The following is a 24,637-nucleotide window of genomic DNA, read 5'->3' as shown; positions in this document are numbered from 1 at the left end:
TGGACCAATATAAAGAACAATAACTCAGTTCTTCTTTTTAATAGAAGTTTGATTCCCTCCCTCTTTTTAATTTGAGGCAAAATTGAAAGTCTTGTGTTTTCTCAGTAGACTCTTCTCTAGCTAGGATGAACTTATTATGTTCACATCAGGCTAAACAAACCTAGAACAAGAGAGTAAAAGGTTTTGTGTAAATCAGCAGCTCAAGAAACCCACTGTTTCTTAAAGTGATGTGTCTAAGCAAGATGAGTTCAGATTTTACAGCCTGCTGTTGTATTTATATTAAGCAATGGCATTTTGCTTTCAACTGTATGCACATAGAACATCAAATAATTATTCTTCAAATTCCACAATAAAAAAGATTTCTTTCCAAATGACTCACTGAGTTCCATCCTCAGTGTTAAAAAGAAACAAAAAACAACCACACACACAAAAAGCAAAGGGACTGTTGAACCGCAGTTCTTTTCTACATTGTCTTCTGCCGGGTGGTTGTTCATATGCAAAGCATGCTTCCTTACAGATGGAATCCACCAGTCTTTGCCATTAAGGGAAACACAGCAGGACCCAGAGAGGATTTGTTGAAGCTGAAAACCGACTTCATAATTTAGCTCCGAGTCTTGAAGCAGCATAAGTCACACTATAAATCAGAACACCGGATCCACAAATGTAAGGCAAACAGAGTGAAACATGAATTCCACCCCCTCAGACTTCTCCTCTTGTTAGAACAATTAAAACAACAACCAGCTCCTTTATTGTTTGCGATTTAGCAGTTAGCCAAGTAAACTGACAATTTCAGTCTACAGTAGACAGAGCCACAGAAAAAAGAAAACACAGCCAATAAGGTGAGGCAATTGTTGTTGTATTATGCCAACGGAGACTGCCAGGTTTCTAAAATAAAAACAATCTTTCCACCATGGTGAATACATGGCGCCTTTGCTTCGCTGAGCCTCACGGAACTTCCTAATGGAGAAAGCCAGTTTATACTCCTATTATCTGTTTTTGGTTCCACTTAAAAGATTTGACTGAGGCCAGAAATTATGTTGGCTTTTTTTTTTTTTTAATGGCTTCAGGGTATATATTTAACTTCACCTTGCCTGTGAGAGCAGAATGCTTTTGGTCTAAGAAGAGCCTTTCTACTCTTGTATTTACTATGTAGAGAGTAGGATTCTTACTTTGTATACGTTAGCCTACTATCCATAAGCTAATTCCATGGTTTTCCACTTTTTATTGTAGCAGCTGACAGCAGAAAAGATAGTATGATGCCCATGTGTTAAAATGTAGGATTTTCTGCCCCCGTTTTCCCAATCTAATAGGTAACATTTATGTACTGTTGTGATTCTTATGTTTAAGAGGTTGTTTTCAATTTCAACAGAATGGTTTAAAAATTCAAAATGCATTTTATTTTTGATAAGCAAGAAAGGTTAACCCTTTAATGAGTACTCAGTTACCAAACGGTCCTCTTTTTTTAAGAGACAACTGTTAACATAACAGGTCTGGTAGGCAATGTATCCCAACTCATTCGTGAGTAAGGACCTTTATTCATTCCAACTGTAACTACTGCATAGATCACTTTCTTGTGGAGATGAAAGTGGTGGCTGTAGGTTGGATTGATTGACCTGACTCCAATAAAGGAAAAGAAAAAAATGGACAGCTTCATGGTTTAGCTTTTGGACCTGTTTCGTGTTTGTAAGATCTGGGGGAATAGCTGGAATTTTCCCTTCATAACCAGTAGCTACAAAGGAGTAGTTCAGACCCAGACGACAGAGCCTGTAACAGAAAATATCCTGTGTACCATGTGGACAGGATCATGGGGATTTAGCAAAACATTATGAAAAGGACATGTGATACAGGATTCAATCACACTAGGGCTAAAATCCCAGTTAAGTTACTTAGGCCACTTATTGTGTGAACTTGAACAGCTGTTTAAGCTCTCTGAACTTCAGTTTTCTTATTTTGTAAAACAAAGTTAGTGTAATGCCTACACTAAAAATGTACATCAACTAATGAGAGATAAAATGTTCAGTGCCATTCACAAAACACAGTAAAGCGGTTAAAAGAGGTAGCTGCCCCCCAAAACAGCAAAAGCAGTAAGAGTCATTCGAACATTCCATAGGATGCAGGAGAGGGTGATGGTGTAAGGAAGTGCTAGGGAGCTGGCCTGAGGTTTAAACAGACCTCCACCACTGGTGTGACCTTGGTTAGATTGTTTAACTTCTTTGTGCCTGAATTTTGCCATTTACACAGTGGAGATAACCAGAGCATGAACCTTTTGGCATTACCTGGAGGACTAACTGAGGTGATGCATACAGAATAATCAGGACAGTGTAAGTAATGAATGATGTCAGCTATTTTTCTTATTATCTCCCCCTCCCAGGAGGTTGACAGAGAAGAGTACAGAGGTAGTCCATGTGGTTAAAGGACAACAGGCTGTATTTTAAAAACTCTGGCCACAAAGTAGGATTTCTCTGGAAGGGAGGGAGAGGGGGGCAGTGACCTAATAACATTGGCAATGTTCCCCAATGATCACAGAAGTTTAACCTTGTTATGAATAGCTGCCTCAACAGCATGATTGTTGAGTCTGACACAAGTGATTATTAAGCAGGACTGGGGAATTTTTTTGGACTTTTGATCAACTCAACATGTTTTGGTTGGTTCTAAACCTCACTATTTAAATAAATCTGTGAATATTTTGGAAACATGGGAAGTCTATAATTAATTCCCATGGGCTGTACAGAAACTGCTTGTTTAAATCAAAAAGAGCCTTTACATTCTCTCTTTTTCCACATCTTGCACTTATATAATAAAATGTTCTCGCATTTGGATGGTTCTTTGCAGTTTAAAGCATTTCCACACACGTAGTTTTATTTCAGCTCCTTACAGTTCTGGGGAGTTGGCCCGGTGGACATTAATATTTTCTTCATCTCATGGGCAAGAAACAGGATTTGGGAGATGAAGGGACCTACCCCAACTCACGTAGTTTTAAGCAACAGAGTAAGTTAAAAAATTATTCAGCAGTGTTTGATAAGGTTGACTTTGCAGCTTAGTTTTAGGTTATATAAAAGTGTGCTGTCATAAGTGCCATTAGAATTACTGTCACATTGTGACTTCAAAATTTTGCTTTCACTAATTATAATACAAGAAATTTTTCTAACATGGAGATGTGTTTGCCTTCTATACTTGTCTTCTACATTTATATCTGCTCTTTGAGACTATTTCAGCTTGACATTTCTCTGCTTTTTCTAGGAATATTCTCTGAAAAAGACTCAGAAATATCTGAACAATATTATGGATGCAAAGTTTAGAAAAGAGCGTTAGTTTAAAATAAAGATGTGGTAGCTCATACTGCATTCAAGGACAAATAAAATTCTTTATTTTTACAGTCTTGCTTATGGCTTATTTGCCCATATCTGAGAAACAACAAAAGAATCACAGCTGGATTTGTAGATGCTTCTAATAGAGGAAAAATGCAGAGGTATGTGTGTAAGCATTCTTTTTTTCTTATTCTAAAAAATGAACTAAAAAATAAGAGCACCTATGGAATTGAGATTGGAGCAGGAAAAGCAAGTGTGGGAAGATGGATAACCTTTGATGTCAAGTTGATTTCTCATACCTATGTGGTCCAATTTTAGTTTGAATATTAGCTATGAGATCTGCAGTCCCCTGTTCTACAAGGCTAGAAAGGTGAAGGCAGAATATTTCAGAGGTTTCTCAAAACTCTAATAAAAATCTCTCCTGCCAGATGACCCCTGATAAACTTCCGTCTTCCTTTCAGTAAAAAGCTCCCCAAGACAAGCTCAGAAAGGATGATGTTCACCACGATTAAGTCTCCAGTCAGCCATGTGAGGCAGGTGAGAAATTTCATTGGATTTTTTCCTTACTTGGCAGTTTTAGATGTAATGCAAATCAAACAGGAGAACTTGGTAGGAATATGTGAAAACTAGGTCTATACCACATTAAATGTGCTTTTGGTTGTATAAAAGTAGTATGTAATAGCTATCTAATGATGCAATATATCAAAATTGAGCTTAATGTGAGTGTATGCGGACTTAAGTTCATATATTCCACTTCTACTTCTGTTTATGTTGTACTTAGGCTTGTGGTTTCATAGTGACATATTTTTTAGTAGTGTATCAGTATGTAGAGTTCTTAATACCAGCCCTTATACATTATGTTGTGGTATCCTCATTCACCTTCAACTTCTTGAGCATAGGGTTTATGACTTATTCACTGCACTATTTTTATGCCTCACAAAATGACTAGCATATAGCAGGTGCTCTCTATATATGCTTGTTGAACTGACCTGGAGAGGAATATTTCCTTGTTTGAGAACAATTTCATAATATAAAATCCATGAAAATCTTAGAAAAACAAGTTTAAGGTATTTCTGGACTGGCTTTTATGAGTTTGGGTTTTAGAGGCAAGCATGAGGAATTTTTTGGTTTATTTCATTTCTAGTGCATAAGTTCTGGGCAAAAAGAATATCCTTATGGGCTCTGTGTTAACTAATAGAGAGTGATAAATACTTTGCATATTTCCTATAATTATGATGGATCCTTAAATAATCTCATGCAGAGTTACTGGGATTTATTTTGTTCTCTGAGGATATATCATTTTGATAAACATAAAACAAAGATGTGAGGATCAATGATAAGTGGAAAACTTTGTCTTTCACACCTTTTTTGGGTTAGTATCTCCGCAGTGGTCATTCCAAGTGTGTGAAGCTTGGATACCAAGCAGTGTGTCTTTGAGAGCCCTTACTCTTCACCCCCACAGTGCCAGCTACATAATTTGTGGGACCCAGGTCAAGATGAAGATGTAGAGTCCCTACTTCGAAGAGTAGAAAAAAGCTTCTTACTCTCTGTAGTAGTCTCTCTCAAGCTGTTATTTTTCTTTACTTGCCAGTTAATGCTGCACTTCCTCAGGCATGAGGCTACTCACAGGGTGAATGCAGGCTTATGCAGGCCTCCAGGACCATGACCTGTGGTTAGCACATGGGCATGTCATGTACCAGACCCCAACTCTTCCTGTGCCCATGCCCAGGCCCCTATCGGGGTGGGGGTGAGAAAGCAGGTGACTGAGAACTTTTCCTGGAGATATGGGTGGTGGGACTCCAGGACTTCAAGGCCATGGCACAAGCCCCATTGTTCCATCTCACTTCACTAATAAGAGCCAAAATCAAAGATAATCTATTAAGAATTTTGATATGGTGGCACCAAACCATTAACCCTCTACTGAAGGCCCTTTTATGAACAGAATTCCCTGTGCAACTGCAAGACCTCATACCCAAGGAGCTGGCTGTGGTCCCCAGGACAGCTAGTTTATGGGATGATGGAGAACATTGCTGCTGGAGAAGTGACAAGAGGATTGACACTGCCTTTCTTATTCTCCATTGTGACTGTTTCCTCACTTGCTCTTCACTTTAATTTGCCTTCTTTTATAGAAAAATAATGAAGGATAGGAAAGTGGACAAGCAATTTTAATAAAGTATAATTTATACCAGTGAAATTATGCATGCCAATAGATTACAAATGCATGTCAAGGTTTTATTTAACTAGGTAATTAATGAGAGAATCAGTAAGACATCAAAACTAATTTAAAGAATATTTGAGAAGCAATATTAAGATTGCTCAATCAGATATAAAACTAGTCAATGTCCAATAGGGCAATAAACTGCAACATTTAGGGTACTCTTCCATTAGAAAGAAATTATTCTTCCCTCTATTTGACAAAAATCTGTAAGTTAACCTCTGCCTCTATAAAGCTGTAAAACAGATCAGACAATAGAAAGTAAAGCCCAACTCTGGAGAACTGCACTCCAGGTACACCCAAGTAAGCTCTTATGCCTGTTTCAGGTTACTGATGATTTATCTTTCAATGTTATTTGTCTCAGACTAGCAATCTCTGGATTTTTACTTCATCCGGCCATAATATTAAGAGATTTTCTCAGTTGTCTTCCATATGCACAGAAATAGTTGTTTAATATACACAATGGTAGAGTATAAAATAAGAAAGTATTTCTTAATATATTTAAATCAGCATGCATTTAGAGTTTCCTTAATACTTAAATTAGACAATATACTTCTAGACTACAAGCAATAGCATTGGAAGGGCCTTTAGAGGCTTAGATATTTAGAATTAGAAAGGACTGGGTGATCTTTAGTCAAATGAAAAAAAAGCAAACCAACTCTGGAAGGACATGTACAAACATCACATAGAAGAGCAGATATGAGATTTGAACCTAGGTTATTGTTCTGGTTCATGAGGAAGTCCCCAGTGGCTCAGAGCAGTCCCATCTCCTTTGGAGACCAAGTGTCCATTCATGTCTACTTCCTTGAATAAGGTGTATGGTGGTTCATTCTCTGTTCAAAGGAAATTTCAAGTGTCAAGTGACAGTGAGTGGTGCATGTTCAAGGTCAGCTAGGCAGCAAGTCCCCTTCATTCTGTCCTGGCTAAGACAAAGGTCCTTTTCTTTCCACTTCCACTAATCCCTATTCTTTTGACTCTTCCTTTCTATAGTCTCTTCCATAACCCAGCCTTCTCTCCTTGGGAGCAGAAACTGTCACTCTCTGATCATGAGTATAAATACTGTGACTCACATTTAGGACTAGAACAGGTTTGAGGCTTTAACTTCTATTTCTGTCTAGATGGGTAGATTGAGGAAGGAAATAAAAAAAAATCCTAGAGAGGAAACTAGTCAGGTAAGTATTCAGGTATAAATTTACCACATAGTTCTAATGCCCACATAATTTCCTACCTCAACAAAACTCCAGTATTTAGGCATGATTTTCTGTCAGTTCTATAAAACTTAATCTGTATTTGTCATAAGTCCTATTAATCTAGGACTGAAAAGAGAGCAATGAATATCTTGAAGCTTATGGCAACTTATCAGGTGTGAAGAAAGGATTTTCAGTATTAAAGCACACTAAACTCAGCATATATTCCCAGTTGTTGTACATTCTTATATTTTGGAAATCTTTGAAAAGCAGAAAAAAACTGCACTCACTGGACCTTGTTTGTATCATCTGGCACAGGGTTTCCTCAGACTACTTCTGAGAAAGAAAATGTTCAGTGTGATGTTAATAGGTATTCCTGGAAAAATATTATCTGGTTGAATTAAGTTCAGAAACTTCTATTAAGTAGAGTTAAGTGGGTTATTTTCTACAGGAATTCCTTAGCATGTTGAAATGCACTGTGAAACTCTAAGAGGGAATGGACACGTGACATTTTATGAATTTGTCTTAGAAATATTTGCCCCTTCTCAGCTTTTTTTCCTGAGGAATAATTATTAGTGGATCTTGAAAAATAGTTTTTAAAGTTCAGTCTAGTTTAATACCTTTTTACCAAAATGATGAAAGTGAAGTCTAGAAATGGTTAGTGGCATATTTAAGAGTAAGGGGAAGAAGGCACAGAGACCTCTTATCTGTTATATTGGTCCAAAGCGATGAAACTATAATTTTTTTAGAGATTTTATTCATTTATTTATTTTAGAGAAAGAAAGAGAGAGAGCATGCGAGCAGGGGGAAGGAGCAGAGGGGGAAGGACAGGGAGGGGGAAAAAAACTCAAGCAGACCCCACACTCAGCATGGAGCCCACATGGAGCTTAATCCCACAACCTTGAGGTCATGACCTGAGTAGAAACCATGAGTCAGACACGTAAAAAACTGAGCCACCCAGAAGACCCAAAACTGTAATTTTTAGAGATAGCCTAGTCCTTGAGTATAATTCCCTTAAGTATAATTCAGAGAACTGCTGAAAATAGTTACCAAATCACTAACTTTGGACAACTAACTTTTTTTACGTGATGGAGCAAATAGTTGATTTATATTGCAAAGCTTAGGACAGAAAGCACTTACTTAAAGTCTAGAAGAGTATGATTTATCCTGTCTCTATTATCAGTGTTGACCTGAACGAATCTCTTAACCCTCTTATACCTCATTTTCCCATTTGTGGAGCTGAAATCTAAAACTATGTTCCAAAGATATTTTAAGTATTAACATCATTTTGAGATAAAGTTATCTCAGAGCAATACCACTATCTCAATTTCCAAAACAAACTCCAACACTTGATAATTGTTAGGTCAGTGACAATCAGCAGTGTTTACTTAGAAAGTACTTGCTTGAAGTCACAATTGCATTTTGATGTCAATAAACAGTAACCAAATTTATTTTCTAGTGTTTTTCCATCTAGTCTTTATACTCTTACATCTTTAGCAAGTTCTAACTTTTGGCTCCAAATCACTTGATATTTGGGAGGGCAGGGGGAACAATTATTACTTCATTTTCTTAGTATAAAAGGTTAAGTGATTTTCCCAAGATACATAGTATGCCAGCAAATGGGGTAGGAACAAAAGGTAAGGCTAAGAATTTTGTCTACTGCTGAACCAAAAAGATTGGTTTGTTTACTTACTAAATTAATTATTTAAACTCCTTGTTTTAAGCATTTTGCAAACCTAAGCCAAGGGATTCTAGATATCTCACATTTTATTTCAGCTTTCATTTTGGCTTGTTTTCATTTTGTTTGTCAAGATTTTCACACAATTTTAACAGTTACATATCTAACTACATGTAAAAATCATAATGATTAGGACAATTTACCAATTGTGTGTGTGTGTGTACAAAATGAAATCTGTAAGTAATGAGCCATGTAGATTTAAAACAATAATACATATTTCTAGTTAGAAAACAAACTGATTTTAGTATATAATTCCTTCCTAAAAACTCATTAATAAATAGTTTTTGCAAGGAAAACATACTAGCATCTCCTATTTTGCTTGTTTGTTCTTTGAAGTAGAGGAAAAAAAAAACTGTTAGTACTCTATAAGAAAAGGAGAGGAAAGATAGTTTTCAGATGGGATTTAAGCCAGAGAGGTCTCTTATGCCCAGGAAGATCAATCAGGGTAAATGAGTTCTCCATGTATTATTACCTAAGGGTAGAGAAAATTGAAGATGAGATTTTTTTCCCCCCTACTTGTTTGACCTTGCTGTATACATATGATGTAAAAAATATGTGTGGAATTTGATACTGGGCTTTTCTATTAGTCATACCTTGAAACATTTAACTCTTTGAGAGTTATCAAATTTGGTGTAAATGACACAATTTCTTCCACATCTAATCTTGTTTGTTCTCATTTAAATATAATTGTATTTGCAATCACGACTTTAATGAAACTCTGATTTGCAGAGGACCTAAATGCTTTCTGCCCTGTAAAACAAATGCTCAACCCTTGTTGCTGCACTCAAGGATGGCAGTAATAAAAGTGGTTAGAAAATCAATTTAAACTGCATTTGTACTTTACCAAGAACCCTGTGACACTTACATTGGTAAGAGTTATGCTTTCCAAATATGGGATCCACTTTTATAAGCAACTAAAAACCCTGCAGCTTCAGTCACACTCTCCAAGCAAGAATAAATGACCCCACATCAATCCATTTTCACAATACCTGACACTTGTAGAATGGGGGAAAGAAATGAGATCAAAAAGATAAACAACAGGCTGTGAAATCTAGGCTGTTTTAAACTAAGACTGCACGTTGTATGCATAAATGAAAAAAAAAAACCACATTTTATTCTGCAGCCCTTAATGTTTTACAAACCTGAGATTATCATAAGCAAAAGAGTATATAGAAAAAAGATTCCATGGCTTATTAGTCTTTTTAAATCCCATGCAGCACACTGCTTAACATAAAAGAGGTCCTCCACAAATGCTTGTGGTGTGAAAGAAGGGATGGATGGATGGTCTTAAAGATACACAAATCTCATTTAACCAAACAGACTTGGATTAAAATAACTTCTAAACATGGATATTGCAGGAGAAAAAACTAAAAAGTTACCAAAATATTTTGTCGTGATGCATACATTTTGTCTAAGTAATATGGAACACTAAAACGTGCCTGTGTTTTTCTTTTTTCCTCCTAATAATAGCACTGGTATATTTGCTTTTCACAACATGGAAGACTTTAATGGGTCTATTTTTCTGAGTACTTTTTTGCTTATGATTACCTCCAGCCTGTTAAACATTAAGGAAAGCAGAGGATATAACTGAGTAGCTGGGGACTTCCATCTCCTGGTAATGCAGAAGGTGACTGGTATTCAGACAAAGTTCAAAGCTTAGAAAGAAGACTAAGGGACAACAGCATGTTCTATTAATATCCTTCTAGAGTATTATTTAACAGGTCTGCTTAAAGATTATGTAATCCTCTGGAAGAATGCACTTTTCTTTGGCTCACTATTTACTAATAATTAGGCCCAGACTCTGAAATTACATGCTAACTTGTAGATTTTTGTCTGCTGGAGAAGCAAATGAGTATAAAATGGTAGAAAAGAAAACCACAAAAATTACATTTTAGTCCCTTGTATGGCGCTAACCAGTTTCGTCTCAAATCTAGTAATCTTATTTTGGCATTCATTCAGTGATTATACGTTCTCAGTCTCTTGAATTCTCTTTGAACCAGCTTTAACCATTGTGCCCATTCCTTCATTAATGAAATAAATAAATAAATTTGTCATGTGTTCATTATGTACTTGTGTGAAAGTCAGGTTTATAACTTTTTGAAAACTGACCTTTAGCATTGGCCTTGAGTTTCTTTCCAGGACCCTGCCAAAGAAGATTGCTTTTTGGGCAGAGGTGAGTCAAGATTTTGTAGGGCCCACAGCTTATATGACTTTTGGTCCTTTATAACAAAAAAGGGTTTAAAAGCACAGACAGAATTGTGCATAAAATTGAATCTTTATTTACAATGAGAAAAGAAATCTCAGGAATTACAAGTAAGCTTGGAGATTTAGGCCTCTTTTTCTGAAATCTCTTTAGGTTCTTCACAGGAAATGCTTGCATGGAAATGACTTTTGACTACCAACATAGTTTGCCCTCTGAAAGAGAACTATAACAATCTACTGCAATTTCTAGCAACTCCCAGGTCTCAGAAGGACATGTGTAAAGTGGGGGCCTCTTAAGCTTCATTAGCTCTAGAGTAAACCAGATCTGTTACCGGGTAAGGAGACACCAGCAGGTAAGGAGTTGTGAAGTATAAGGCTGGGAGAAGCAAACCAGATAACTTTTCCTCCCTCAGGCAACTGGGGCCATGGCGTGGTCCCTAGTGCAGGGCTTGGTGAAGACTGACACGTGCATGTATCAAGAGATTTAGCATGGAGCTTCTGTTGTAGGGAGAATATGCAGAACCAAAATGGCACCAGTTAAGAAGAAAACCTTTGAATCTTTTTCAATAAAATCCCTCTGCCCTAAGACAGCCCCAAATTCTGGAGAAACTAGAAGCAAAAGAGAGATAGAAAGGCATCAGGAAGAATGTATCACATTCTTTCTCCATTCAAGTTCATGAACTGGAGGACTATCCAACTGGGAAGGGCCTGGAACCACCAAAGTAGGTATAAAGTGGAAGTTTAAACTAAAGTAGGCTGAACCATGCTTTTAATATGTCAACATGAATAGCAGGTTCTGGAATCTGCATGATATTCCGTTAAGAGAAAGTAAAGAGAGATCTTACAGACGTTTGATATCAGTGACAAAAGAAAATTGAAACTTTTTATATTTGCCCCCTATAAAATTTAAACTGCTTTTAATGAAAGGATATATGGGTAAATATCTTAAATGCTCAATTAACTGAAACAATGAGAGAAATGGGGAAAACCACATAAAATTCTAAATTTTTATCTGAAACCTGGTTGGATATTTTCTTTTCCCCCCTTATTTCTAGCAATAGGGGCTACCTCCAATTGAGATGCTTGGATGTTTGTAGCAAACTAATCTAACCAAATACAAATTAGTACATGAAACAGAGATCCTGAGTACAATTTCAAGAATGTTGACTGCAGATGGAAAGTGTAGCAACTAAAATGAAGGATTAAATGTTTGAAGATGTTATTAGTCTAAATGTGTGGTTAGAAATTGATCTGAAATAGGCTCTTTTTTCCCCTTGATATTCAGCAGATGAGGGTACACTGCTGAGCTAGATTAGGGGTAATCTGGCCTGGATATAGAGTAATAACTAAAAGATCTCAGCAGGTGATGCCTAGCTACATGCCACTATGAAATGACAATGAAGACAAGCAAACATTTTATGGGGGCGTTGCCAATCATTACAGAACAAATGGAAAAGCTAAGACACGATACACTAATCTTTTATACTCTAATGGTTGTTACCATTGCAATTTCAAATTCAATTTACAGCTCCTACCTCATTTTGAAGTGTTAAATGATTTGAAAACTACCTCAGAAATCACAAAAAACTTCTTTTTATCAGATAATGTAAAAAAAGATGTCTATGAAATGAGAAAACATGGATTGAAAGAAAAGGGAAATATGGATTAAAAGAAAAGAATGAAAGAAATAAACTTTTACTTCTATTCACATGGGACAATGAGAACAATGAAAGTTTCCTAATGCTAAGAAATACAAATTTTTTTTGAGATTATTTGGTATAGTTAATTTTATGTGTCAACCTGACTGGGTCACAGGATGCTGGTTAAACATTATTTCTGGGTATATCTGTGAGGGTGTTTCTACAAGAAATTAGTATTTGAACTACTAGGAAGTAAAGCTTATGACCCTTTCCAACTTGGGTGGGCATCATCCAATCCTTTGGGGATCTGAATAGAAAAAAAAGTGGAGGAAAGTCAAATTTGCTCTCTATCTGACTGTTGAGCTGTGACATCAGTCATCTCCTGGTGTCAACGCTCCTAGTTCTCAAGCTTTCAGACTCGGACTGGCTTCTACATCACTGACTTTCTTGGGTTTCTAGCTAGCAGGTGGACAGATTGTGGGATTTCCTAGCCTCTATAACTGCAAGAGTCAATACTTTATAATCTCTCTCTCTCTCTCTCACATTCTCTCTCTCTCTTATCTATTTATCCATCTAAACACTGCTTAACAGTGAAAATTAAATTGAGTTGGATTTTCTTGGTCAATGAATTGAATGAAGCTATTTTATCCATCTGCTGTCCTAGAATCTGCTAACTATGGCCCTTGGGCTAAATCCTGCCAGTCACCTATTTTCGTAAATAAGGTTTTACTGGAATACAGCCATGTCCATTCATTTACACAATTGTCAATGGCTGCTTTAGTGTTAAAATATCAGAGTCAAAAAGCTGTGATGCAATGTCTGAAGTATTTGCTATTTGGACCTTTATAAAAATGTTTGCTGACCCCCACCCTATCACATGGAAGGTAGCATTGATTAGTGATGAGTAAAAGCTATGAGAACAATTAGAGGCCCAGAAAGCACATTCATTCACATATGGGGATTATTGACTTTCAGTGCATGATAAAATGTATTCATATAGGCTTAACACCTGGTAAAATAAAGACTAAGTCTAAAACTCATGTCACAATAATTATTTACTATAATGTCAGTGATATACATTCTTAGTGCGATTGTTGTATAGTTTATATTTCCAAACCTGAACTCCTTTTTAATTATTATTTAACCTATTTTAAAACATCTGGCATGGAAAGGAGAAAGTGAGTTAAATATTATCTGTTTAATTTGCTAACCTTCCTACGTATGCCCTTTTGGAAACAGCTTGTTCAAAGTCCATAGAGATTTGGATACTCAGAATAACCCTTCTGTATCACTTTTCTAAACTGAATTTCACTACATGCAATTTGGATTTCTCTGAAATGAGCAACCACAGGGGTTTGAAAATTCTAGCACAGATTTATAACAAAATGGAAAAAGGTTGGATACTATCCAGAAACATGTGATGATACTCAGGGCAGAATGACATTTGCTCAGTAAAGCTGCTGAGTGTTACTCCTCTTAATATTTTTCAACATGAAATTTGTCTTCTTATAGGCAGCTTACCTTCATAGACAATGTGGAGACAGCATTTAATAATGGTAAATTGTATCAAACATGCTACTAAAATTAGTGATGATTTTGTTTATAAATAGCTATAAGTAGGGTTTATTTCATGAACCCTAATGTGTAGCTCTATGGTACTGAAAGTTTGTTCACTTACCATCCTACTCTTCTTTAGAGTATACTTCTTTAAGGGTTATCTCCTGCTAAACCACTATTATTCTTTACATATTGGAAGAAGTGGGTATGCATTCCCAGGAGACATAGATTAGAGTACGTGTGTGTGTGTGTGTGTGTGTGTGTGTGTATTGAAAGTTTTTCTCTCTTATGATTCTTATGTACCTCATTAGGAGGCATTTCCTAATCTTTAGATGAAAGTCCCAGGGCCAGAACAATTAAACTGTGATGAGAAATTATTTGCATCTTCAAGTAAAACCACCATGCATACATGTTGTGGCATTAAAAAAATTAGTGTCTTTATATCTTGAGACAGGAAAGCTGAGAGGTAAAAAGCTTACTTCTTGTCTTTGTAATAACGAATCTTTTATTCTGAATACAGATGGTCTATCACTTTGAAAAAAAAACAACAACAACAACTTTTAGACCAAAAAAAGAATTCTATCAGGTCACACTGCCCATTCTTTTTGGATCCACAAAGGCTAAATATTAATATACCTTCTTTAAATTGTTCTGCTATTTTGAAAGCTGTCTCGAATCCAATCTCTTCTTCTGGGATAACAGGAGAAGAGAGAAAACCTGAGGGGTGTAGGGGATTGAGCACCTATAGCCATTTTGCTATCACTTGAAGTCTGAGAATGGAGTCAAAGCTAAAGAATCGAAAGAGAGTGTAAGAAATTGGGTCCTCGAATGGCCTTTAAGTCATGAATCGAAAGATGCCTAGAATAGGAATCCACAGCCTTCCCGCTTAATGTGAGCCAGTAAATTCTGTTTGGGATGAGTTTCCTAGCATTTGCAAAGGAAGGAATCCTGTTTGATACAGAAATGATCCTCATTTTCTAGCTGAGGTAAATGAGGTTCCAAAAGATTAGCTAATTTGCCAAGTTCTCTTATTTATTAAGTAAACAAGCCAGGATTCAAAGTCACTTCTTCACTTCAGTTTGCTAAAAGGAGCTGCTGGTGGTGGGCTCAAACTGGATTTTTAATTGACTACAATGTGACAAACATGAAAAAAACAAAGACACACCAGAAAGACAGGAGTGAAGTAAAGATAAGGAGTGAAGGACATTGTAAATGAGGTACAGGGTTTGATGATTTCTGAAGATTCTGAAAATCTGAGATTTCCCTGGTTGTCCCATCCCAGAGACTCAGCGAGGCGGGAGATTAAGAATGGTTCTTCTTACCAGGTTGGCAATTTATAGGGTCCTAGTTAGAAATCATTATAAGCATAACATCTGTTTATTGATTTGCTCAAACATTGATATTCCCTATCCATAAGAATAATTTGCATTTCATTTCTAAGAATAGTTAGTTGCTAGTGCCACAAAACCATGGAAAGCAAACCCAGACTCATGAAGACCCTCAGTTTCAGAAGGCAAATCACCATGAGCTATGCTAATTATTCAGCTTTTTCCCATTAGAATACTCCAAAGTGAGCCCATACACCTTGGGGGTCAAAGTATCTCATCTGTTCCAGCCCTCAACAGGTATTTAATTTTTGAAGTTTCATGTTTTCAAATTCATGCTGATTTTTTGAAAAGATTTTATTTATTTGAGAGAGAGAGAGAGAGTGAGCGACAGAGCACAAGCAGGGGGAGCAGCAGAGGGAGAGGGAGATGCAGACTCCTGCTGAGCAGACCCCGGGATCAGGACCCGATTCAAAGGCAGATGCTTAACTGACTGAGCCACCCAGGTGCTCCCAATTTTTCATGTCGATTTTACATTCTCCTCCATCATATATATTTGCATATGTATTATATTTATAAAGTAATATAAATAAATATGTATAAACCAAGCAAACAGAAAACCAGGAGAAAAGAAGAGGAGAGTTTAGAAGTCTGCCTGAGTAAGTAGGCTCAGGAGTGAGATCAAGTCAGACAGCACTGACAGGCCTGAAGTGTGAGAAGTGTTGGAAGACAATTTGGAAGATCTTGGAGAGATCCATTTTATGATGCAGTAGCATGGCGAAGAAAATAACCTTTGGCTTTAGCCAACAACACAGATGGGAAGTGAGCTGCCGAAGGCATTAAGCTAGTTCAGATCCATTTTGTCCAAGTCAAGATATGGCTCAGTAGTAGAGTTTTTCTAAGTTTCTTGGTTGGAAAACTTTACACTGTTCCATGTATTCCAAGTATGGGTATGTGTCTGCTGAGGGCAGGGAGTTGGTCATGGTTCTTTGTGATTTATTTCTTTGGTCTGTGTTCTTCTCTATGGACTGATGCTGCTCAAGGCCTCATTGGGAGTCCTCCTTCAGTGCATATTCTAGCTCTCCCTATGAGTTGCTGCACACACTGCTGGAATGCTCTATTATGGTTGGGTAAGGGTGTTTTTAGACAGGACAAGGAAGAGTGAAGATACCATTCTGATTTAGATCACCCTCCCTGTAGTCCTATAGCTATCTATGCTCTTCTTACATTAAACTTTTGACCTCATAGGGGCTGTTCTTATGACCCTTCTGAGAAGTCTATTTTTGTTATCATTCTGGAACTAGCCACCTCCAATGTATTATGGTATTGGTGTGCATAAAGAGATGCTGGAATGGAAATCATGGTTGCCATGTACCAGCATGTCCTGGATGCAATAATGCAGAGTTGTTTTGGCAGTTCAGCACTGGCAATCTAGATAGAAATCATGTTGTTCATAGAATGTGAAGAAGTGTTTTATTTGTTGGTAAGAGACAGCAAGTCTCCATTTCACTAACAATAAAAGGCACATACAGATCTGGAAGACCTTAAATAGTGATTGCCAGAATCAGTTGACATTTGAGTAGATTTCTCTGGAGTAGGGTTGAGAGGTTGAAAGACTGAGAAATGGATAGGGAAGGCCAGAATAATGTATATAACAGAAGACTATATATATATATTTTTTTTTTCTTTTTTTGGGTGGGAAAATTCACTCTAAGGCTTAACAAGCTGATAAAGCTTCCATACTAGAGTGAAAGCTTCTGTGTACAGGATGGTGTCTCGAATGTACATCTTTGTTTCACATACTCCTTAGCCCTTATTTGGTCCTTAGGTGATGTTTGTTGAAATAAATCTAAGAGAATAAACAAATAAAGTATGTATCAGCCTAGGACTATTATATCTTTCTAGAATAATTATCTTTACTTTCATTTTCAAATACATATTAAATAAAAAATAAGACCGGAAGTAATATGAGGTTCTCAAATTTATGAAAATAAGAGTTTTATTTTATTTAACTTGTATTTGGCTTACAGTATCTCAGACAGTTATTGTTATAAAGTAAAACTAACTCTTACTTATTTCTCTGAGTTGGCGATGTGGACACTTATACAGAAAATTTGAGTGTATTTGTTTTCTATTGCTGCATAGCAAAGTTACCACAAAATTAGCAGCTTAAAACAACACACATTTATTATCTTATTGTATTTGTGAGTCAAGAGTTTGGGTAAGGCTTAACTCATCCTCTGTATAAGTCTCATAAGCTTCAATCACAGTGTTGTTCAGGTTGGGGTCTTATTCAAGTTTCAACAGGGGAAGGACCTACTCCCAAGCTCACTTGGTTGTTGGTAAAATTTAATTTCTAGCAGTTGTAGAACTGAAGGCTTCAGTATTTACTTGCTGTCAGCTAGAGGCCACCCTCAGCTCCTTGCTGGTGGTTGGCTGGAGGCTGTTCCCAGAGCCATGTTACATGGACCTTCCCCAAATTGCTCCGTGCTTTATCAAAGTCAGCAAGAGAGAGTCTCTTTGCAAGATGCAGCTAACAATCTTATGCAACCTAATCATGGGAGTGACATTTCATCGCCGTATGGTACTGATTATTCTGTTGGTTAGAAGGAAATCACAGATCCTATCTAGACTTAAGGAGAGGGAATGAGGCAAAGGCATGAATATTGGGAAAGGGGATGATGAGGACTATGTTAGAGTCTGTTTACCACATATAGAAAGGGAGAAAACATAATTCCTGTCACTTTTATAATTCTATCACTGGTAAAGCCTCATTGACAATATTTATTTAGGCTGAAAGACACAAATATTTCAGACATTAGAAACTCTGTAGGAGAAGCATTTTTCCTGTTTCTATTTCACTTGATTACACAAAAATTCATTTTCCTTCAAGGTTCTGAAGTTTATCTTGTTGGTTAATTTTTGTATTATCATATCTTTAAAAATAATTGCCTTTGGTGAGTTCATGATAAAGCAGAATATTTATTAAATAAGGCCTTGGTTTTGATTCCTTCAGAAAAATAACCACGGCCAAGGAAGATATCTTCACTCAAACTCAAAATTCACTCTTTATTTAAAGTCCTTTAAAACTTCATCTGTTATATTTTTCCTACACAAAATAGGTCCATATTGCTGTTGTTATTTTACAAATGTGTAAATCAAGGCATAGACCTGGACAGAGTTAATCAGAAGCAAAGGGTTTTAGACACTCCAAGAGCTGACATCCTTTTTTTCCACTAAACCACGCTTTTTCTTCAAATTTATTGGGTCAGTCTGTGATTGTTTGGTAAATATATCACCTTGACTTTATCATACCTGTCCATTCCTCTGTTCCTTGTCTTTGCCATTTGGCTCTTTCTCATTTTTCATTTCCTATTCCAGTGATTATTTTCAGAGCCCATCTCTGCCTCCCATTTCTTATCCTACTCTATTGATAAAATTTTTCTCCTTCCCACACTACGCATATAGAAGTTTACTTTTGTGAAGTCATTAACTACTTGATAGCTTGCCCCTTAGAAATGCTGAGGTGAATTAATTAAGATATTTCCTGTGAGATTTGGTCAATTTTCCCTTGACTTGAATTAATATAATCTGTACATGTTTTAGCATCCTCTCTGTCATTATTTGTAGCCCTGAAATAAAGATTTCTCAGAGGACTAAAGAAATTTGGGAATATGTTCTACACTGTCCAAATGAGACTCCCTCAGGGTTGATTAACCTAAGACATTTTAGTGGAGCAGAAAGTAATTTTCATTAAAATCTTCTTCAGCTAATAGGCAAGATGAATCTTTATTTCAAGGAAAAGAAGGTATACAGGATTTTTCCTCCTTGACATAAAGATTGTAAATAAAAAGAAGCTGATGTAAGCATTCTTCTCCATCTTTAATCTCAGAGATCTAAGTAGATCTTTTGTTTTCTGAAGATGAAGCAAAAAAAAGAAAATCACAATAAAAATGGATGCATCAAAACCATTATCAATGAATAAAAATCTGTCATTCATATATCCCCAAAGCAGATCCCATTATTAAAATTATGTTTGGATCCATCTGAAATTGCCGAACAGGTTATTTGAAATTGCCAAAATCAGGTCCAGTCACCTAGTTATTTTCAGAGGTCAGGTATTTCTTGACATTGAAGTCACAATATATAAATTTCTTTGAACAAACAAAGGAGTATTCACCACATGTGTGCATGACCTAGGTGATGCATATTCAAACTTAGAAATCCATACCTTTCTTTTTTATCACCAGGTGAAAATGCTACTGGTTTCTGTTTAAGAACTTGGAATCATGGAATATAGGTTGGAGATAAAGAGGCTAAAACTAACCTGATGCAGGTGCCATTGTTGTGGCATAGATGATGAGCACACCATGGGACATGGCAGTTCTCAATGTTCTTTCCATGCAGTGCGTTATCAATGATGAAGAATTCTTTGTTGTTTACTTGAAGCTCTTGAATGCAGCCTTTGAAGCCATAAATGTGACCTGCTTTCTTATGGATCTTAATATTTGCTGGGATATGGCCAAGAAACATTGATTCAAAATGTACCTATAGGAAAAACAACAACAAAACAACATCTTACAAGGTATGGTCAGATTATATGACAAAGACCTAAAATGTTCTGTTCTATAATGCGTTTTAATGTATTTTTTTTCTGTGTAAAACAGGTTGTAATTGTTGCTTAGTTTTGTCACCTCTACTAGGTAGTAGGATAAGTTACTTTTGAAAAGGGCCCTTATTTTACATTTCTTTTGTATCTCTCACAATATCTAATAAAACAGTAAAAAATAAAGAGCATTAATAAAACTTGCTGATTGATTACTCTGAAATGTATTTTGGAACTCAAGTGTTTGCATTTTAATGTGAATATCATCAAATAATGGCAGAGAAAGAAAATAGAGCCTTGTTAACTAACTATTGTTAGGGACTGAATTGTGTTCCCCCAAATTCATATGTGGATGTTGTAACACTCAGTAGCTCAGAATGTGACCTTACTTGGAAACAGAGTTTACTCACTGACCAGAATGACAATAAAACCACTGGCACAAAGTAAACTGTGACTTAATCTTTCTTCCTACCCTTCAATAACATATATAAATTGAATTCTCATCATTTATATGTATATAAAATGTAGCTTCCCCAGGAGGAATTTATGAGTTACAAAAGAATTCTGGATGAACCGGTAATGACACCCTGATCTTCAGGGCTTTTGGCATATGAAAGGTGCATGCAGCAGCATTTCTGCATGTTATGTCTTTGATGTCCTTATCCCCAAAACACATTCAAGCACTCCAAACTGATAGCTGAAAAATATTTACACTGACATTACAGATACACTAAAATGGAAAACTATCATTGCAAGAATTCTAAAACTAGGGCCAAATAATTAAGTTAGGGCTCTAAGGGGAGAAGAGGATGGGAAATGCTTAGTAATGCCACTTAATGTTTATACTAATATGTTCTGGTTTGATGCAAATGTGCTTTTAGGGAACAGAAGCGTGTTCAATTCTAGGAATATCAAAGCATCTCCACAACCCATAATAGATCAAACTAACTCTATTATTTGAGCTCTTGTTCTTTTTTAGTGACTCGAGTTCTGCTCCTGAAGGCATTCTTAATTTTATGTATATGTATTTTATAAAAGATTCAGCTATGTAGTTATCCAGAGGATGACTAACTTTGGGCATCGTGGGGCAGAAGTCTCAAGGTGTATTGAGTACGCATGCAGCACAGGAATACGTCTGTTTTCACATCCTTTCTCGTATGTTAGCTCATTTATACTAATTACTCTAACAAACTATTGCAGAATTCCTTTATCATTTAAGATATGTGACTCACTGCTAATGCAATCTGGGATCTATCACGAACTTGCAGACTCAGCAATTCCAAGGCCATGACCCTCTCTCACCGAGGATCTCTGACATCTTTGTGTATTGATCACACACCTGGAACAGCAAACCCTCTCACAGCTTTGACAAGTGTGCTGTTTTAGCACAAAACTGATAGAAGATGGAAGAATATCCTCTTCTTCTGTCAGCAGTAGGCAGATCTGAGGGAAAGTCTATACAGTTATCTATGATTTATTAGACCATTAAAAAACACCCAAACAATGAAGTAGATGGCTCTTGTATTTCTTCTGATCTGAGGCTCAAGCTTAGCTAGAGTCCTGAAATGTCTGAAAAAGCTGCTGCCGTTGACTGCACATAGATAACCATTAAAATGGTTGACTTCCTCTATCCCCAGACTCTTAATTATCCAAGAGCTGCCTTTTGTGTGTATAATCATTCCTAAGGAGACAGGTCTTTAAAATAAGTCTTTTCTAATAACTTCTTGTGAATCAGACTATGGAGAATAGAGTCTGACATCAAGATATGATCTTACAAGATAAAACCACAGAGAACAGACATGGATAATCAAGGAGGAATCATCAAGATAATGAAGAATATGAATGGTGACTGAGGGAAAAGGACTCCACAAATGACTAGGTGAAATGAGCATTCCCTTTCCTCTCAGAGTTTTCTCTTTAAAGGAAGAATATAGCTGCTCTTTTATAAAATGTGGGAATAAAATAAGAAGACAGGCCAAAGGGAAGAGACTTCTAAAAACCAGAAGTGGAGACAGATAAGAAGCTGCTTTATCTCTTTTTTATTCTGTTTTAACTTGAATTTGGACACTGGAGTCTACATTCATTTCTGTAATGGTATCTTGATTCAATTTAGTTTTACAGCCTCAAATCTGTCTGAAATTAAATAACTTTTATGTTAATAGGAAGGTAACTCTAATGTACTTTTTACTTAAGATAACTATTGGAGTGTACTTGTCTTTACCCAAGAATATGATGACTTATAACTGAAATGAATTGACTTTATGTGTTGATACCAAATTTTTGTTTTTAATATTTTCTGAATTGTATGCAAATTCAAAACCAGAAAACATCAAGTCTTAGAATAGGGATGAATAAGAGATGTTGGCTAAGGTGTTTGGGAAGAAGGATTATTTAAATAACTTCTTACATATGATTTGTCTAAAATTTCTAAAAATTTAGAGGCATTAAATCAAAGGGGATCAAAAGGCAGAACAAGTATATATCTCAATCCTTCATCTCTTTGCAGTTAGAAGATCTCTCTCTCTCTCTCCTCCCCTCCAATAGTATAATAATCTGTGATCATACAGTCTCTTCTATATTTTTATCCCTTTAGGGTAGGCCCTCCAACGTGGTCATCTTGGGATTCTCTTAAGAGTCTACAGCAGTGTCTTACAAATAGGTGGTTTAATGTAAGTTTGTTACAAATCACCTTATTCATGAAACTTAATACTATTTTTTTTTTTTTTTTACAGTTTCTTATTTATCTTCTAGGCCTCTTCCACTTTATGCTGCCATAGAACCTTGTGGTTTTGCTAGATTCAGCATATGGGAGGTTGTCACTGGATACCACTCAAAAAGGAATATTAATATGGCTTTAATTCTAATATAACTTTCTATATTTAGTATATATAGTATTGAGTGCTGAGTGGTGCTTATATGGAAGTTCTCGAATTTCTTACGAGATTAATATCAAGTAGCTTAAACAAAGAGGTTTTTTTTTTTGTTTTTCTTTTTTTAAAGTTTGATAAATAGTAATGAAATCCTCAATGGTCCCATATTTTACAGTTAAATCTTTGGTTCTTAAGGGTTTTTAGGTTAGGAAATGTTCTCAAAATAGTATCTCCTCACTTTGTCAAAGAAAGAAGTGAACTTTAGTGAAACAATCAATGAACTGAGTTGCTACCCTGTGAGCACAGTGATATAGGAAAGTGGAAATACCCACCCCCCAAAAAAAGGATATGGGATTATTCTTGTCTGTAAAGAAATTTAATGTAATCTGGGGGAATGAAATCACATGGAAATGAAATACCTAGAAAATTCAGTGTACTGATCAGCAAGATGGCCAAATAAAAAGCTCCAGATATTTCTTCTCTTAGGGAAACACTAATTCAACAAAAATACACAGACCAAATCCTTTTGTGAGAAATGAGTAGATTGAGTTAAGAAGCACTTGTACCCTAGGTGAATATGAAACCAGCTGTATCGAAGATGGTAGGAAAATCTGTGACACTGGCCAAAGCTTCCCCCCAGACTCAGTGAAGCATAACTGGAAGAAAACATCCAGCTCCCAGTTCCACTCTGGGGAGGGAAATAGAAGACTGAAACATATATACTAAGTGCAGACTTTTCAGGGCCTGCCCAAGGGACTAGCTTCTGTCTTGCCTGAATCTAAGTGCTGATAAGAAAATGTGCCAGGTTGGTGGCTACCGAGAACAAAGACAAAGTTTTGGACTAGCATGCACTCACTCACCATAGACATGTCCTGCAGCTCACTGGGAAGGGTGGGTAAAACCTCCTTAACGTCTGACTTCTCCCTGGCAATGGAAAGAGTTGAACTGTGCATCCAAAATAATGGCTTTTCAAGGGGCTGACTGAAGAATAAGTTTGTTTCCTCTGTCTTGGAGTGCTGACAGGACATCCCATTATGTAGATGTCTGGCCATCACCGAAAACAAAAGATGGCTGGATGGTATTTTGCTGTTCCAGAGGACCACTGATGTAGCAGACTGAAGCTGATATGATTTTGTGGCCTCTTACTGGGACCAGAGCAAGGGGGTGGAGTGGAGAAGAGTAGAACATGCTTCCAACATTCTGGGTTTTCTATGGGCTTCTGGAGGGCTGGGTTTCTATTTTGCCTGACTTGGAACTTTGACATGACCCATATACCCTAGGAACTCTGGGGCTGCTGAGAACAAAAGAGAACTGGGTAGCTTGTGGCAGCTCCAGAGAAACTGCAGAATTGTAGACAGACACCAGAGGGAGCAAAAGACTATGACTGCCTGAAAAAAGAAACTGGCAAATTCCTATAATAGGGAATTTACACACACCAGTCCACAGAAGATAAAGGTTTGAGAGGTTCCCAGACTCTCTAGCTGGGCTGATTGATGAAGGTCCTTTCTTATACAGAACAAGTCCATAAAGACTGGGAGAGATGTCTGTTTTTTCAAATGTGTAGATCCCATCATGAATTTTAAAAGGTACAGGAAGAAACAGGAAAAATCAAAGGGGCAGAAGAAATCTCTAGCAACCAACCCTAAAGAAATTGAAGTACCTGACAAAAGAATTTTTAAAAAGCTGTCACGAAGAACCTGAATGAGTTCAGGAAAATGAAGCATGAAGAAAATGAGAATATCAACAAAGAGAAAAGACAGTAAAGAATCACCAAGAAGTTTTGGAGCTGAAGATACAAAATTAAATTGAAAAAATCACTAGAGTGATTCATCAAAAGATTTGATCAAGCAGAAGAAAGAAATCAGTAAACTCAAAGACAGGTTTCTTTGAAATTATTGAGTTAGAGGACTAAAAAGAAAAAAAGATTGAAAAAGAGTGAAGAAAGCCTAAGGAACTTATAAGACACTATCAAATGGATCAATATATGTA

General features: G+C 36.5%; 1 protein-coding gene across 1 annotated transcript in view; it reads right to left on the bottom strand.

Moving 5' to 3' along the window:
- Nucleotides 1–24,637, bottom strand: part of EYS (eyes shut homolog) — a 1,652,140-nt gene that overhangs the window by 169,836 nt on the left and 1,457,667 nt on the right. Inside the window, 1 exon segment of the mRNA XM_032864581.1 lies at nt 19,500–19,720. Within this exon segment, the coding sequence (XP_032720472.1) occupies nt 19,500–19,720 (221 nt within the window).

This window comes from Lontra canadensis, unplaced genomic scaffold (genome assembly GCF_010015895.1).
Source record: "Lontra canadensis isolate GAN:19392208 unplaced genomic scaffold, GSC_riverotter_1.0 scaffold27, whole genome shotgun sequence".
NCBI classification, from domain to species: Eukaryota; Metazoa; Chordata; class Mammalia; order Carnivora; family Mustelidae; genus Lontra; species Lontra canadensis.
Note: the sequence above shows the minus strand (reverse complement) of the source record. Positions and strands in the feature narration are given on the sequence as shown.